The sequence below is a fragment of the Cicer arietinum genome, chromosome 6, assembly GCF_000331145.2.
Source record: "Cicer arietinum cultivar CDC Frontier isolate Library 1 chromosome 6, Cicar.CDCFrontier_v2.0, whole genome shotgun sequence".
In the NCBI taxonomy this organism is placed as follows: Eukaryota; Viridiplantae; Streptophyta; class Magnoliopsida; order Fabales; family Fabaceae; genus Cicer; species Cicer arietinum.
The window spans coordinates 2,176,349-2,194,225 of record NC_021165.2 but is presented as its reverse complement, the minus strand read 5'-3'; the positions used below and the strand labels follow the sequence as shown (position 1 = coordinate 2,194,225).

At 30.7% G+C, this 17,877-nt stretch overlaps 3 protein-coding genes and 3 non-coding genes across 8 annotated transcripts in view; 1 reads left to right on the top strand and 5 right to left on the bottom strand.

The window, feature by feature from the left end:
* Positions 1-6,122: 6,122 nt before the first annotated feature.
* Positions 6,123-9,776, top strand: LOC101510167 (uncharacterized). 2 transcript variants are annotated; one of them, XM_004503260.4, is made up of 5 exons: positions 6,124-6,643; positions 7,913-8,059; positions 8,905-8,994; positions 9,118-9,249; positions 9,390-9,776. In XM_004503260.4, the coding sequence occupies exons 1-5, from the start codon at positions 6,164-6,166 to the stop codon at positions 9,522-9,524; spliced, it is 984 nt and encodes a 327-aa protein (XP_004503317.1). In that variant the 5' UTR covers positions 6,124-6,163; the 3' UTR covers positions 9,525-9,776. The 2 variants fall into 2 exon arrangements, with proteins under 2 accessions (XP_004503318.1, XP_004503317.1); XM_004503261.4 differs by lacking the exon at positions 7,913-8,059 and having other exon boundaries at positions 6,123-6,643.
* A 614-nt stretch (positions 9,777-10,390) lies between these two features.
* LOC113787333 (U2 spliceosomal RNA) lies at positions 10,391-10,585 on the bottom strand. Its single transcript, XR_003473841.1, has one exon. It is a non-coding gene; the product is annotated as a U2 spliceosomal RNA (small nuclear RNA).
* A 2,676-nt stretch (positions 10,586-13,261) lies between these two features.
* On the bottom strand, positions 13,262-16,996 carry LOC101509962 (uncharacterized). Of its 2 annotated transcripts, XM_073370170.1 has the most exons (3): positions 15,202-16,996; positions 15,021-15,112; positions 13,262-14,936 (listed from the first exon to the last, which is right to left on the bottom strand). In XM_073370170.1, the coding sequence occupies exons 1-3, from the start codon at positions 15,834-15,836 to the stop codon at positions 14,551-14,553; spliced, it is 1,113 nt and encodes a 370-aa protein (XP_073226271.1). In that variant the 5' UTR covers positions 15,837-16,996; the 3' UTR covers positions 13,262-14,550. The 2 variants fall into 2 exon arrangements, with proteins under 2 accessions (XP_073226271.1, XP_027191512.1); XM_027335711.2 differs by having other exon boundaries at positions 13,262-15,112.
* On the bottom strand, positions 13,265-13,459 carry LOC113787311 (U2 spliceosomal RNA). The gene has a single exon (XR_003473818.1). It is a non-coding gene; the product is annotated as a U2 spliceosomal RNA (small nuclear RNA).
* Positions 16,997-17,142: 146 nt separating the features above from the next.
* LOC101509634 (uncharacterized) overlaps positions 17,143-17,877 on the bottom strand; it is a 2,126-nt gene continuing 1,391 nt past the window's right edge. The window contains exon 2 of the mRNA XM_004503342.4: positions 17,143-17,871. Coding sequence (XP_004503399.1) covers positions 17,611-17,871 — 261 coding nt within the window. The 3' untranslated portion in view covers positions 17,143-17,610. The remainder of the gene's footprint in view (positions 17,872-17,877) is intronic.
* Positions 17,149-17,301, bottom strand: LOC113787419 (U4 spliceosomal RNA). Its single transcript, XR_003473923.1, has one exon. It is a non-coding gene; the product is annotated as a U4 spliceosomal RNA (small nuclear RNA).

The window sequence follows — 17,877 nt, the reverse complement described above, 5'->3', positions numbered from 1 at the left end:
TTGAGATTTAAATTGTATTTATCTCTCTATTTGAATCTTATTATCTCACTTGAGATCGATGTCTAATATAAAGTTTTGACAAAATTACAAATTTGATTTATTTATTTTCACTAATTTATGGATTTGATCCTTCTATTTTATAAATCGATAGTTTTGATCACTTTTTTAGAATTTTAGACAATTTGACATATTTTTAAATGATATCAATAAGATATTATGATACATAAACATTTAGATATATTAATATCTATATATCATTGATTAAATTATAAAATAAATTTATTTTAAGTTGAAAATTAAGGGTTCGTTTGGTCTGCCGGAAACATTTTTTATCTTCATTTGCTTAAAAATGTTTTCATTTTCAAATTTTCAAGATTTAAAAAATGTGTTCTTTTAATTCCTCATTTTTATTTTCAAAAATGTGTTTGGTTTTTCCAATTTCTAAACATATTTCATATAACATTATTGTGAATATAGCTTAAAAATAATTATTAATAATTTATTATTAAATATTTTGTATTGATAAAAACTATGGATAATAAATCTCATATATATCCTTAATAAAATGAATAGTCCTTATCTAACGTGGAATAGTACGAGTATCAAATCTATGATAACATAAATAAGTGCTACTTTTATTTTCTTAATTGTTAGTGAGTTCATATATATATCAATATGTTCAAATAAATCATAAAGCAAATCACAATTTTTCTAATATTAATATTTCAAAAATTAAATATTTGTTAAACAAATCACAATTCAACAACTATTCAATAGCCAAAATGTAACAAAGCAATGACATTATAGAATATTAAACAAGTCATCAAGTATAAAATTGTCTATAATTCCCCATAAAGTCAATATCTAACATAAATTATTCATTAAACACTACTAAGGAGCCAATTCATTATTATCAATTAATACATGTTAACAAATATGTGCCTTCGATCCTTAGTTATAAACCTCTACAATGCATTAATGTACATTGCACTTGAAACATCTTCCATGAATTCAAGTAACTCAATCTATCAAGAATTCACGCACCGTCAAAATTAATTTGAACACCTTATGAAAGAAATCTCCCTTTGTTTTTCTCTCTTGATAATAAATTGATGGCTCTTGAGTAGAATGACATATATGTACCATTTAAAAACGATTTCGTCATTAACAACAAACAAAAACCAATATATAACTTAAATCAAATCAAATGTATAAATGAAATCAAAATAAAACTTGTTGGAAGCTATGCTCTAATTTGACTATTACTCATAAGATTTAAACCAATGACTAAATAACATGATTGTTTAAATTGTAATTGATAATGGTAGTTAGAGGCTATTAAAGTTATTAGAGGTTGTTAAAGGAGATTAGTAGTTAGTTATTGCAAGTATTGTAGCAAGTGTTTGATATAAAAAACAAGTGCAAATAAAGTTACTTGTAATGCAAGCAATAACAATTTTTTATTCTATTCATTCACTTCTTCTTCCACTCTTCATTCTCTCAATTTAAATCAATTAAACAATATAAAAAAACAAGTTTTATAACAATAATAACATTTGCCAAAACACAGTAACCTTGTTTTCTCTCACCAAACCCTTGGGAAGGGAATAAGAAATTCTATATAACTAAGTTGGCATTATGACATAAAAAATTAAGTCATATGCTCAGAAGAAAACTACATATGGCATTAGACGTGACAATAGAAAACAAAGGTGAGAACAATTCAAAATTTTGTTCCACACAATACAATTAGCCAATAAAGCACCAACAATCACATCTTTTTATAGAAAATTAAATCACCTAGAAAGTTATTAGATTTAACAGAGTAACCTTATAAGAACATACTAGCATATAACTTTTTAATTAAACATTTGATGTAACAAAAGCATATTCCACTATTATTTATATGGGCTTCTCATCCTAAACACAAATACCATTCATTACCCTTGTTCTACATAACTATATTGAATGATAGTCATCAATAGCTTACAAAACATGAAATTCTATACATAAGCAAATTGACATTCTGAAACACACAGGAAGAAATTAATCAAAATGAACATGAACATATTTCAAATTAATGGTAAAAACATGAATATCAAAATTAGAATGGATATAAAAAAAATCAAACCATTTTCTGTTTTTTGTGAAGATGGAAATAGAAAATGAGTCAAATAAACAAACCCTAAGTTCTTATAGGATTTTATTATAATTTTATAGATGTGCATCATTCTATATCATCGTATCACGTGATATATTATTTAAAATATATTATATCAGTATTTTTTAGTTAAAAAAATCAGAATAACCTACTAAAACTGATAGATTTTAAAATAGAGAGATCAATTTCATAAATTAATAAAAATAAAAAACTAAAACTAGTATTAAATTTAAAATTTTAGGAAATTAAAAAGGAATATACTTAAGCTGTGTGAAAAGAGAAATGCATTATTGTGATTTTTTTCTTGCTTTGCTGATTACACGCATTCCAATCTAGAAGTAGCAAACACTTTTTGTCCTTTTCAATTTTAGACTTTAGTTAATTTTACAGAATTAATTAACGTTTAAATAATGATATTATGATACTTAGCGGCAATAACACTCATCAACCAAACCAACAATCCTTTGTTACTGTGACTCACTTCCAAATCAGAAGTTAACTCATGGAATAATGTATTAGGTATTATTTTTGTGTTTATTTGGTTGTAAATTCAAAATTTAGCAAATTTGAAAATGAAATTAAGTTTACTTGAGTCAATTCAATTTTGAAAATCAAAATTTTGCAAACATGAGAATCTCATATTTATTGAAACATAAAGGTGCTAAATCTCATATTTATTGTCACAAGGATTTAACACTTTATAAAAGAAGTAATAGAACATGTTCTTATGCATATACTAATACTGTAGAGGCATTCTCTTTAATTGCAACTACTACTACCACTATTAATTAATGCCTCCTAATAATATTGTTCTGACTTTAATAGATTAATAATGCAATGCATCATAAAAGATATGGAGAGATCATGGTCTAACTTTCGGCACAATTAATGGCCACCATAATCTTATGAATAATCATCATAAACTATATATTATGTGCAAGATTATCATAGTTTCACAATTTAGAGTTAAAGGAGGACACAATATATTGCACTCTAATTGATTATGGCAAAAATTAAATAAAGCTAATTTCAATTTTGCCTTCTAAAAGAAGGAAATAATCGCTATCTATGAAACCGTGAGATTAAATAATGTAATTTTTTGTGTGTGTGTGTGTGTGCAAAAGTTAAATAATGAAAGTTAGCAAGTCAAATTAACCCATTATTATTTACCATATTAATCTCAAGCTAGTTGAGCTATACTACTAGCTAGTACTAATATAAAACAAATTATACAGTAATGTGAAAGAAATGTGTGACATATAAAGGATTAAAGTGACCATATAGTATATTTAGTTATTCGATTAAGGGATTTTGGGAGTACAGTTCAGCATTAACTGGCATCATCATGTGACTCCTATATATGATGAAAAGATAACAAAAATTCTTTGCAATTAGAAATCACTAATAACTAAATCAAACAACACTAATTGGCTGAACTCTTTACTGTAGTTCGTAAGACAAATATTTAAATGTTTAGTTGCATTAAAACTCTAAAATGTGCATTGCAAGCAATTAATGGTCAAATAAAAAAGATTCTTTTTTTCCCTTCCATAAACCAATCAATCATGTCAAAATAGAAAGTTTAGCCTAAACATTTTAACAAAAATTTACTTATTTTAGAAAATTAAGTTCACCGGCCAAATTATTCTTTTGTTTCATACACTCAATATATGTGGTCCAAAATCAGCTATAGATTGGAAAAATTATACATGAAAATTTGTCCTTATGCTTTTTTTATTTTTTATTTTGGGTGCAAATTTGCTTTTGTTCTTTAATCTATTGTAATCCCATTTTATGATCTATTTTGCTATTTATACGCCACTATATTTGTAGCCTTTTTGAAAAGTTTTCATAGACATATGAGTGTGAACTAAAGTTTTGGTGACAAAGTAATTTCTTCAAAGGAAAAGAAAAACACACCATCATATAGGTCACAAGGGACAAGAGACAAGGGACAATTTTCTTTTGGGAATCAACATGGCCATTTTGGTTAGGCATAGGATTTAGTCAAGGTCTTAAAAACCGGCTAAAGAGTGGTCCAATTGAGAATAAGTGATATCATCAAATGTTAAATTGGTTATGCCATTGAATTAGGCGTGGCTAAGGGTATGACTACTAAAGAAATAGTTTTAAATATATATAAAAAAAATTTACTTAATAAAATGTTCATATTTATTATTTTTAAAATTAATTTTTAAAAAAATATTATTTAATATTAATATTATCTAAACGAATATTAAATCAATTAAAAAAATTATACGAAATTGATTATAATAATTTTATATTTTAAAACATTTGAAAAATAAAATTTGATAACAAAAATTATTTAACTAAAAAATTATTCCAAATTTTAAATATCGTAGTAAGCCTCTATATCTAATAGATCAGCTTTGCATTGAAAGAACAAAACTAAGGTGAAATATTTCTAAGTATTTTAAAAGATATAAATAATCCACTTTAAATAATAATAGACACTTAAAATGATATTATTTATCTATATAATATTCATAAGAATTATATATTATTTATAGCTTTTAAGTTACACGCATTTTATCTCAAAAAGAAATTTATAACTTAAGATATTATCATAAAAAATAGTTATGATAAATAAATACAATATCATACATTAAACTCTAAACTTGTAGTAGCTTATTTTATTATGTTATAATTTGATTTTTGTATTAGAAATAAAGTTGTAGATCTTTTTATTAGTTTTTCAATTATTTAAACAATGTATTATTTAGATCATACATACACATTTGAAATTTTCTTTTCTCATTACTAAATATAGTATATTGTCTACTTTTGGATACAACTTATTTTATTGATAGTAATTTGTTGCCAATAGGTGTTATGATGTTCATGAGATCGGTAACCATGAATATTAACTTTGAAATAACGTTAGTTTTATTTTAAAGCGACGTTTATAATTCAAAAGATGATTCAATATTTTCTATCAAGTTAATTTTATTTCATATAAAATTAAAATTAATTTAAAAATTAACTAATATGATTTTTTACTAAATTTTTATTTATATAGAATCAATATGTCATAAAATTTTAAATTTTGTTTTAAGAGAGATCGGGCCATACAAATCAATAAGCAATTGTTTACAATATCAATCTCCTCCTGATAAAAAAAATTAAGACTTAAATACATTTTTATTTCAGTAATTTTGATCATATAAAAATATGAGAGAATAAAAGTGCATTAAAACTAAAAATTATTTGGGTCCCCAAAATAAAATATTTTCAAATGTTTTAACTCTTGACGGTTTCTTGCAAAGTTACAACATGTCTATGTTTCAAAGCCTGATCATGATTTCACATTTTATTGGGTATAATACAAAGTTAAAAACAATTTTCTGTACTGCAATATCACATGTTCCATATAACATTTTCATATCTATACAAAAAACATGTAAATTCTTAGAAAAATAACTTTTTCGAAAAATATCTACCTAGACTAGACTAGAGTAGTAGTTTGACTTTCTACATCAATAACATTTAAAAAATAAAATTAATCCTCTTAATACTTAAATTTTTAAACATAAATTATTTGTAAATTACCATGCTGCCCTCCCACTAGAGTCCAAATGAGAATAATTTGTAGATTTTAAACTTGTTCTTTTTCTCGAGCATCAATTTGGCTTAAAAAGCACAAAAAGAATCAAAAGGAAATGTCAGTCCACACAGACTGATTGAACACCACTCAAACAAGGTATCTGGACCCCACATCAAAAGGGCACCCCCACAAATATTATTCATTAGTTAACAACTAAACTAATATTTTAGTTTCTCTAAATTGCAGTGTCATGTCACTTTCGTCTTTATTTTATTTGAAAATTTAGATTATTTATAATTTATCGTATTAATAATATTAGTAATAAGCTGATTTAATTGGAATAAAAATGTTAGTTTACCTTAATTAATATAAAAGTAAAAAATAAAAAAATATATATTGTGCAAAATGAATTGTGAAAGTGTAACGATAACAGAACGATGCCTTTTGTGAAAGAAGACATGAAATGGAGAAGACCCAGAAACAACAAACCGGTTTCAGAAACGGATACCCGACCCATTTTACAATCCACTCGCTGCAAATCCACAATCTCCTCTCTTCTTCTCTCCACATTCTCCAATGAAACCACCAACAAAAAAACTAACTTTTCTGCTGCGGCGGCAACGTTCAGAGGTCTAGGGTGCAGCGCCGGTGCGTCTGAGCAGGTGTCGGTGCCGGCGGTGATTCGAGCGTCAGCAGATTGGGAAATGAAGAAGAAGAAGAAGAAAACAAAGAAAAAGAAGCAGAAGAGGAAGAGTAAGAACGATGGTGTTGATTTTCAAGATGTTTGGTGTGCTCCTGGAATTGGGTTCTCACCAGATGTTGCTGCTTCTGTTGATTGTGTTGTTTCAAAGAGGAATGTCAATGTCTCTTCAACTTCAAGGCCTAAAATTGATCTTCATAAGATTACTCACACACAGGTTCATTCTTTTTTATTTTTTTTTCTTCTTCTATTCAATAATTAAATAAGTTTTCTTTACTCCTTCCGTCTCAATTTAAATGGTCTATTTGATACGTGCATAATTCCTAAGAAAATTATTAGTTGAGTTGATTTCAATGATAAAATGAATTTCATTTATTCAAATACCCTTGTTAATTGTACTTACCGGAAAATAGTTGTGGTTATTGGAAAAGTGTAATGAGTTGAGATAAAATAAATAAATGTATATGAGTGGAAAAAAGTTTAATGTTGTATTGATATTGTAAAATGACAAATAATTTGAGACAGAAAAAAGGCAAATGAGATATTTAAATTGAGATTGAGGGAAGACTAAAATATCTATATTAGTCGTAGTTAATGAAGTAGTTAGATGAATTGTGATATAATAACTAAGGGTAAATGAGCCATTTAATTTGAGAAAATAAAGAGATATATGTAATTTGAGAAAAATAAATACGGTAAATGAGACACTTAATATGAGACAGAAGGAGTAGTTTTGTCATAACACTCTGGTTCCTAGGGAAACAGACTTAGAGGTAAGTAAAGTTTGATGAATAATAGTTCCAATTAGGGCTCAAACTCCGGTACTTCTGATGGATTTGATCTTCAATGAACTCATTAACCTTCTCATTTACAAATGTGCTTGAAGTTTTGAGAATATGTTACTACCTCTATCTCATTATGTTTCTCATTTGAAAATTATAATTATTTTTTTCACTTTAGAATATTCATGAAACATTAATTATTTTCCACTAATATACCCTTATTAGATTTCAAAATCACCCAACTACTCTACTAACTGGTATTAATAAAGATATATTAGTAAATGAAACTAATTTTATCGTATAAGTTGATATATTCAATGATTTTCTTAAGAAGTGTGCATAACCTAAATGAGACACATAATATGAAACCAATAGTGTAGTATTGATTTGTTCTCAATATTCTTTCCCAATGTTTGTTGTGATTTAGGTAGAAATATGTCTATGGTTAGTTCAGATTTTTGGTATTGATTTGTTCTCATTATCATTTTCTTGATTTCAAATTCCTTAACATGAATCTGTACTTCACCATCATTTTCTGATTCCGTGAGGATTCCTATCCCTGTTACAATTCATATTTTTGCAATTTTGTTTTCTAATATTTGGCACTCCTTGTGCTATAAATATGGGAGTTTTGGTAAATTTTTAGCTTATGAAAAAAACTCCTTAACGTGATTATTTACTAAACAACCTTGCTTCATTGGCAGCCTTCATCTTCTTTCCGAAGGCGCACTGTCTATCCAGAAACCTTCTCTTTTCCGGACACTGATCCTGACATTTTCACAGCATGCTCTCTTGGAACTGCAGCGCACCCTCGCCATATCAGAGATCCTTCTTCTGATGATTTTTCTGAGGTTTGCAGTTTGCTCATGCTCTTGTATATTCTTTCATGAATTATTCTGATTATTTTTATGAATATGATTCATAAAAACCAAGCATAATCTGGTCTTTTATATCAAAAGACAGTAGTAATTCACTCTTGATTTTTTCCCCGCCAAAATTATAACTCATCATCAATGCAGGTTACTCTGGGTAGCACTTGAATGTACTGGCTTCAAAATTGTAAAATTGGATTGGCTTACCTTGAATAGAATATACTGATTCATGTTCTTAACTTTGCTCTTGTTTTCTGACAACATTCGAGAAAATAAATGGCTTCTAACTTCTAAGTTCTAACAGTAGTAGTTTTTTCTGTGTACATTGGAGACAATGAGGTTTGAATCTATGACCTTGTGCATACTACTCAAACCCCTTGCCACTAGACCAACCCTAGTGGCTTATTAACATGTTAGTTTTGGTAGAAAATTTGGGGAGTGAGAATCTTGATCACAGTTGTCTTGTTAAGCTAAAGATTGGTGAAAATTGCCCCACATGCTAGACTATAGATGGTGTCAGTAAGTCAATCTGATGGTATTCTCCAACAAAATTGGAACTGTAGAAGAGATGGTTTAATGGTGCAACTATTGGAGAAGTTTAATTGGCAAAGCAATTTTAGAATTGTTCAACTGCACTATAAGTCTGTCTTTTTTAGGTGTAAACTGGGTATTCTCTGTGCGCAACTGCAAAGATTAATCCCTCTGCACTATCTGTCTGTTTGTATAAGAGCATTTATTTAAATCCATTCAAGTATTTGCTAAGATATTATTGCAGTCGACAACTAATAAATTTGTATATTTTTGTTATTGTTGTCACTCTGAAGATAATGGTGCTTCAAGGAAGCATACTAATGGGAGGACGGCGTGACCTTTTCCGAGACTGGAGACTAGATGTTGATAACATGTCATATGAGGTGAGTTATTTCTCCAATAATCAATTCTATTATTTTTCTATTTTAATAACTTCATCCCCAACCTGTTGATAGATACAAATGTTTGTTTTATGTTTGTCTAATTTTCTAGTTTGTGTTTGATAGCAATTGCTTGAGCTTGGCGAGAGAATTGGTAATGTCAATACAGGACTTAAAGAAGATGAGATGGAACCTTACATAACGAAGACTAAGCTTCAGATTTCGGATCAAGTAGACAAAAAGTGCAGCATTTGTCAGGTATAGCAAGTTTGTAAAATTTAAGTTATGATATTAAAAGTTCATTTACATCATAAAGTTTCTATTTTACATTTTGTAATGCAATGCAGTAAGCTAACTTTTTAAATGATTGAGTAAAATTGGTATTGTTTTGAGTACAGGAAGAGTATGAAGTGGATGATAAACTTGGGAGGCTTAACTGTGATCACTTGTATCACTTTCAATGTATACAACAATGGGTTGCACACAAAAATTTCTGCCCTGTGTGTAAGCACCAGGTTGCAGCACGACGCTGAGTGAGAAAATTCTGATGTTAATTTTAGACACTTCATTCTCATCCTACAATAGGTGTATAATTTTTTTTATCATATTCCACTTGTGTAAGAATTATCATTTTTTTTTATCATATTCCACTTGTGTAAGAATTACCATTTTTTTGTGTCAATCATCATTTCATGTTCAAAACTTACGCCTCCTTGTTGAGGTGTGGACAATGTTATTGGGAGAAAGTTTCTTATCGATGGATTAATTTTATGTTTCTTCTTTAATTAGATCGTCACTTCTCTTTCCAAATGAATAGAAAATATTTGAATGTGGTTTAAAAGCTGAATTGCATTTACATCAACTTCTCATCTCTAAATGAAAGACAAGCAAAATATTATCATTTTCAACTTTGTAAGAGCTGAGAAACTGGGTGACTTTGTAAATGATATAGACTTTTAACAATGATTTTCTTTTTGGTTACTAATAAATAACTATTATTTTTTTGGTTACTAATAGCAATGATTTACACATAGGTCCCACTCTTTAAAATGATCCAAACATACTCTTGTGCTTATTAACTAACGTGCTTAACTCATTATTGGTTGCTGGGTAATATGATCCTTCTTAAAACGATCCTCAATTGCACTATTCACAGTTATCAACTAGGCCAAAAGATTGAAGTGCTTTCAAACTTCTCACTACGTGAGTTGATTTAAAACGTTAAAGCAATGCGATCAAACTTCCAAATTATTAACTAATTTTCCTTGCAATCGCATATTATTTTAACATTAAAACAAACATAAATGACATAAATAAAAACGGACAGAGTCAGAGGTGACTGTACTTTATGGAAATACAAATACGATACATGAAATTACAAAACATTGAACTTGGATTAGTGGGGTGCGCCAGCCAATGCAGTAGTGCAACGCATTGGCGACCCGCGAGAAGCCCAGTAGCAAGCTACTGAAGTGGCATCTCCCCCTCAAAAAAGTAATTTAATATCGTGTGGCCCATTGGACCACATATCAGATATTAAACTGATAAGAACAGATACTACACTTGATCTTAGCCAAAAGGCCGAGAAAGGTATGAGTTGAATTCCACACTTGCTTCTAATTTTATATGTGACACCTACTCAGTTACGTTTCTGTACTGTCGATGTGGGACTCTTACGCAACAGCAGCTTGGAACTTATATTTGTGTAATCCATTGTATCTACGCATGTGTTACGAGGCAAACATAGAGTAATTAAAAGCAGAGAATCTTATGTCAGCAAAACATTTTACAGCTGTGGAGAATCTCTGCAAATAAATTTTTTAATTTCTTGATGAAGGGATACGAATGAAATGGGAAAAAAAGAAGGATTCATATGTCTAAGAGAGTGAATAAAATGTTTTTATTCACCTACTTCATTCTTCCCCCACTTTTATCTGGGAATACTTTTAACATTTGTATCTTCTGCTCAGTTTCACACGAACTCTTAATATGCCAGCTTGTTGAGCCCACTAGTTAGAAACATCCCTCAAGGGCTATAATTACACAGTCTGGGAATTCACTTGTTAGTAGTTATACTTATTCTTTTGCGAAAAAGACAACTCATGGATTTCGAAAATAAATTGAATAATGAAATATACTACTTTCACTTATTGTCTTAAAGCAAAATATTTTCTGATGCTTATCTTATCATCATCTTTATTCACTCATTCGTTTTGAGTGCCAGTGTTGTGTGTCTGTTAGAATGATATGCATATTAGCATTATCAGTTATCAACATATTCTTAAGAATTGATTCTATAATGTAGTAGGAGCACTAGAGCTCTTATTTTGTGGAGTTTATAATGTTGATATTTGTACAAAAAAGAACTAATAGTTAGATTGCATGCATTGGAGTTACCTGTTGCTCCATGGTACATGATGTTCATCTTGGTTATGAATGAATTGGAGTTATTTAGTGGATATGGAAATTGGAAAATCCATTATTCATTCAAAACTACCAAGTGCAAGTTAGTTTAGTGGTATATATGGTGATTGCTGGAATTATTTCCATTCCTGAAATTTGTAAGACATGAAAGATGAAGACAGCATACTTAAAGTTTCTTCAATTGCAATTGCAAGTGTACTTGAGTATAGCTAATCCTCAGTTATAATTGTCACAGCACCCAAGTCTTAAACTGAGATTAAAATGTAAAAGCAATTGCACGGTTTGTTACTATGAGGGAGCTATTTTTCATGTTGAATTAAGCCTGAGTCTAACAAATACACGCAATCATGTGATGCAGATAGCAATCTCTATGTCTGAGTTCTTAAGCATGTTTATAGATTCATTTGATGTCATCAAGAAAATGACAGAGCAGAGTACCACACCTATGTCATGTTGATTCTGTTCTATTACAATTTTCAGTTGTTAAAGTGATGAGTGAAGTTTGTTCAACAACTTATAAATCTGACAACCACATGTGTGATCAAAAGCAATGCTCTTGAATAATGAGATAAGTTGACGTGTTATTAAATCTAACAACATTTGGACCTATTTTCATTAATTTACTCAAACCACATTCACGTGCTAATTGAACTTGTACATACTAGTATATAATTATTAATTTACTCAAAACATGACAAGTGCAAAGATGCATGAATGGCTGAACTTTCAGAAATCTCATGTTTGGCTGTCAACCTAACAGAAGTACAAAAAAGTTTACACAGAAATCAACAAGAAGTTAAAAAAAATACTAATGAAAATAGCTTGCCTCGTTCAACTGGATTATTGTCATTGTTGCAGATAACATAAGAAAAACAGGTATGGTTATGCAATAGATTCATTTTCATATAAATAATACACATTTTTTTCTTAATTAAATTATACTTGGTGTGAAGTTCCATTTGGTTGCTGAATGTTGTTTATAGGAATAGGAAATTGTTTTGAAACATCTGATTGATACTGAGGGGGTGCAGTTGCATTCTGCTGTTGTGTGAAGTAACCTTTGTGTTGCACATATCCACCATAATTATTTGTCTTGTAGATCAATGTCCAATAGTGTTAGAAGACAAAGGATGAAGCTTATACTCAAGCTTGTTGATTCACTGGCAAGGAGCTGGCTGGGTGACTAAGAACTGGCTGGGAGCTTGCTGATTAGGGGCTGACAGACTTAGCTTTTATTGATTGACTTAGACACTTAATCTTAACTTTTTCTCATTTACTTAGTCTATTTTCAATCATAGTTAGTTAGATTGTTACTCATACTTGTTAGTTATGTAACTTCAGTTAGTTAAGATGCTCATTCCCCTTTTCAATTGTATTGATTCAATGAAATAGTTAATCAACCCATGTTTTCTAATAAATAGGCATTACATAAGCTGGGTACCATAGTTATTGGTGTGATGATGCTAAGTACATAGTAGAGATGTCGAACACATTTCCTAAAATAATAGGCGCAATGTACCCAATCTGGTACCAACGTGCTCAGCAAACTCTCTAGCACTAACCTCACAATCTTCACTTAGGCAAAAAAACTTGGAAGTAGTTTGCAGTCTAACTATGAGACAGTCGATATTAATGTTTCTTCACTCTTTTATTTTGGTTTTAAGGAAAGAGAGAAAATAACATCAAATAAGGGAGTCAGATATATCTCATTTACAAAGTAAATAACTAACAAAAAAACGAACAAAATTTACATATTAGAGGAGCAAGAAACAAGTGCTCAAAGGGCAAATTGCCATTTAATAACGCAAACATGATAATCCTCTTTCAGACAAAATATTAAACTTCGTTGGTGGGGTGCGCCAGCCTATGCAGCAGTGCAACGCATAGGCGACCCACGAGAGGCCCAGTAGCAAGCTACTGAAGTGGCCTCTCCCTCTTAAAAAAGTAATTTAATATCGTGTGGCCCATTGGACCACATATCAGATATTAAACTGATAAGAACAGATACTACACTTGATCTTAGCCAAAAGGCCGAGAAAGGTATGAATTGTAAGATGGACTCGCTGCTGCTTTTATATCTGACACCTGCTAAGTTGTATTTGTGAACTAACAATGTGGGACTCTCTGGTATAATACCAAGCATGTGTTACGGGGCCAACGAAGATCAATTACCAAGCATAGGAAATGTGATCTGTGCATCCCAATAAAATGAACATCGAGTCAACAAAACAACCTTCGAGGTGAGAAGAATCTCTCCAAACAAAATTGTGAAATTCTCTAACATGTTGTGTTATGAATCTTAATGAAAAGGCATAGATCACCATCATTGTATTTTAAATTCATTTGGCTTAAAAACTTCTTTTTTAAGATATAAGTTCTCAATTAGCATAAATTTAGAAGACACTTCTCACAGGAAAGGGTTTTGCTTGTTTTGTAACTTTGTTTCATAAAACGGCATAACTGTACAAATGATAATCGTGCCTATAGAACATTTGTGTCATCAAGCCAAATTAAGTTTGACTCCTGAGTTTCCTTCTAGGAATGTTATCAAAATTTTCCTTTCGTTATGAACTAAGGAAATATGCAGGTCTAACTACTACATCTCTGTCATTAACGTAATATGTAAAATATGCCTTTGCCGTATGTTACGAAATTTATTTCATGTGTTTTTTATTTGTGGTGGATTCCTCCACAGATAGAAATTCTACTAAAAGCTCCAAATAAAAATGGCTGTTCAACTTAATTTAGCTGAACTATTGCATTTAGTTAATAACCTAATGGACTAGTTATATAGGATAATTTGGAGTCAGAGATTTTTATATGTGCTTAGTGTACATACACTGTGTCTATTAAGCTAATCAAACATTAGTCACAATTATTTTACTGGCAAAGTAACAAGGTTCAACGTTTTAAATAGTAGTCACTGTGCAATTCTTGATTGTATAGACAATCCATGTCAAATGTAATTGATGTGACATAAAAAAATGGTAGTACATCGCAGTTGCAGACCTTTATTTAAGACCTTATATGCATGGATTGATTATTATCATAGCAAAATAGTATAAACTAGAAACAGACTCAGAATGATGACATAAATCGAACTTGTACATTTTTCTCTTAATCAAATTATATTTGCTATGAAGTGTTGTTTTGTTGCTGGATGTTGTCAATAGCAAACTGTTTTGAAACATCTGATAAAGGGGTCATTGAGTGGTACTGAGGTGGTGCAGTTGCATGCTGCTGTTGTGTGTAGTATACTTGATCTTGCATAGATCCACCATATTCATAACCATAATTATTCATGGTAGAGGGAGATATAGGAATTGGCTGTGGTATTTGAATAAAATTAGCAATATTTGAAGCTTTATAAACACTTGGAGTGACCTTTGGATAAGTTATACTGGATTGTAAATTGTGTCCAAGTCCAATAGGCATTACATAAACTGGGTACTGATGAAGATGTTGATGTGATTGTGGGGTATAAATGGGGTAGTAGGATGAGATTGGTAGTTGACCTGTACCTATAGGACGGTGAACATAGTCAAATTGATGTTGTTGATTTTGATTAGATGCTTCACTTTTGATGTTATTTGGCAAAGTGGTACCTTTATTGTCCACATGTTGTTCAGCTTGGCCAAGATCTTGACAGTAAACAACAGTTTTTGAGTGAGAATTTGCAGATTCATTACTGCTTTCACTGTGTACATAAACCAAATATAATAACTTTAAAACATAATATAATCATTCAACTAATAATATAAATCTAAATAAAAAGATGAATGGTACCTTGCAAGTGAATCTGGAGAAGGCAAACTGATGCCAGCAGCGGCACTAACATCATCATCATCATCATCATTATCATGAAGGTTAAGGAGGCAATTATCCACAGCAGCAGAATCAGAAACAACACGAGAGAGAATCCCTGAGTTGTTGAGAGCTTCGACGAACCACATATCATGATCATCGAGATGAAGCGTGTCCATGGAAACAGCAGTAACTGGTTTACAGAAAAACAGAAACATTCTGAGTCGAGAAGGGGAAGGAGAAGGGTTTGAAGCCAAACGATCATACTCATCGATCATGTTCTGAAGGTCTTCATCAGTGGAGACAGTTATGAGGTTGTCGAGGTCTTCATTGGGAAGATGGTATTTCAGAGTGAAAGGTTTTGTTTCATGAAGGAGACAGCGAGAGAGATGAGAACAGAGGTTTTTTAAGGAAGTGTGGCGGTCGACGGCGACAATGCGAGTGTCGCCGCCGTTGTAGAAGAGGGAGTTGTTGTCGTGGTGGGTTATGTGGCCGCCGTAGCTGCACATGAGGCGGAGAGCAGTTTGATGATAGTGGGGAGAGGATGGCATTGCCATTGGCACAACTGAGGCATGGAAAGTATGCTTTTGTGATATAAGTAGAGGTGATGGATTCATCGCAACATTAATGAAACTAGATGAAAAATATAAAATATGCTAACAAGCCATTAAATAAGTAAATTCAAATTCGCTAAAATCAAGAGGATAAATATGCGAATAAGTCTCAACATCTAAGTTAATAGCATAAAACACTGAAATACCTACAAATATAATTAGATTACAGTGATTAGAATATTTATAACTTGTGTCATATTGGAGTACTTGCTTATAATTAACGAGCATCGTTACAAGGATCATTGAACTAAGCAAAGCACGTGCAGAACTTTGGTTTGCAAGGTTAAAACTTGAATTATGCGATATAGGGCAGGTGGAATGGAAAGAAGTTGTGACTTGTGAGTGAAGTTTAGATTGGCAATTCCCTCACTCACGAGGGTCTGCTTGGGAAGAACACACCCCAAGAGAGCTGAGCAACTCATTTGGGGAACGTGACATGGTAAAATTTTCGGTATGAATTACTAGTATACAAATCTATTTATTTTTAGTACCAGTGATTTAAATCGATTTATTTATTCAGTTTGAACTTAGTAGTAGCACTTAAGAGAACACTGATGAGTTAGTTAAATATTCAAAGAAAGTTAATATGTATTAGATATTTCTTAACCACTATATTAGAACACTTGATAAAAGGATAAATTATAGGTATAGTAGTACTGATAATAAAGTCACTCCCTTAACATGGACGGCAAACATTATACTTTGAACTTTTCCATGTTTAGGAGTTTTATGTTTGGGAGTTTTCAAATCTGATTTGGCATCCCAAAATTGAAATGTTGTTCATATATGTAAGAATTTTACCCTTTTCCTAACTTCATGATAAATCAAAGTAAATTTTGTTTTGGTCATAAATTAGTGTTGTTAAAGTACAAAACATAGGATTCAATAATGGATCTTTTAGCGTTCTGTATTTTCAACATAAATTATTTAAACTCACAATGTAATTTGTATATGCATTTTTATGGGGGCAAAGCACAGAGCCGCGGAAACGTAAAAATTTAATAAAAAATATTTAGATCCCATTAAAAAAGAACTTACAATTAGAAAATACAATAGTTTTTCATTAATAATTCGATATATACTACTTACAATACACAAATTTGTAAAACAATTATTTTAAATTATATAAATGTTTAAAATGATTAATTTATAACAATTCCCATTTATTATTAAAAACAATATAGTAATTAAGTTAATATGAAACTAACTACATCATTTGTAATTTCGAAATATAATAAAAATATCAAATGTTGCGTTCTTTAAAATATACTACATTATTGTTAAATATACAAAAATATTTGGACTATGGTTGTAGGGCTTTACCCAAAAGAGGGAGCCCTTCCAGAAATTCTCTAAGGCCTGAGCAAAACCCAGGCCTAAGAGGGGGTTTGGAAATAGTTTTCAACCAGCAATAGACGCGCCTCGGTTAGTACCTCACTAGCTGCGTCATTGCCCCAAGCGCAAAGATACTTTGGTACGTGCTTCGCTACTTCTATTTATAAAGACTCTATTATTTCTGCACTTTCCCGTGGCCGATGTGGGACATTAAACACGCAAGTCTGAAAAACCTATTGTTCTAATTAATCAAATAAAATACAATACTTGATAAGCAATTCCAACAAATCAATTACTCTAACAACACATTATTATTATTATTATTGACATATCTATGACCTCGAAGATTCATTCTTGGATGTTAGTAGAATTTAAAAATTCTTCTGACAAAAAAGCATCAGAGTAAACCAAAAGCGAAGTAAACTAAAAACTCTGCTTCAGTTCATGATCGTAACTTTGGAGAATGATTAGGGAATTCAAGCTGAAGTTTCACATGATAAGTTATAGCTTCCTCACTAATTTGTTTATCCGTCTGAGTAAAAACCGCAACACCGCGAGCAAATGCAAACGAACCCGTTCCTCCTACAACCTTGAATTCATCTCTGTCCTTATGAGACACTTTCATTGTCTGCACACTCAAGCTACCTGAATGATCAGGTGTGTCAAAAGTGAGATACAAAACATTGAATTCTGATTGTTGAAACTGTTC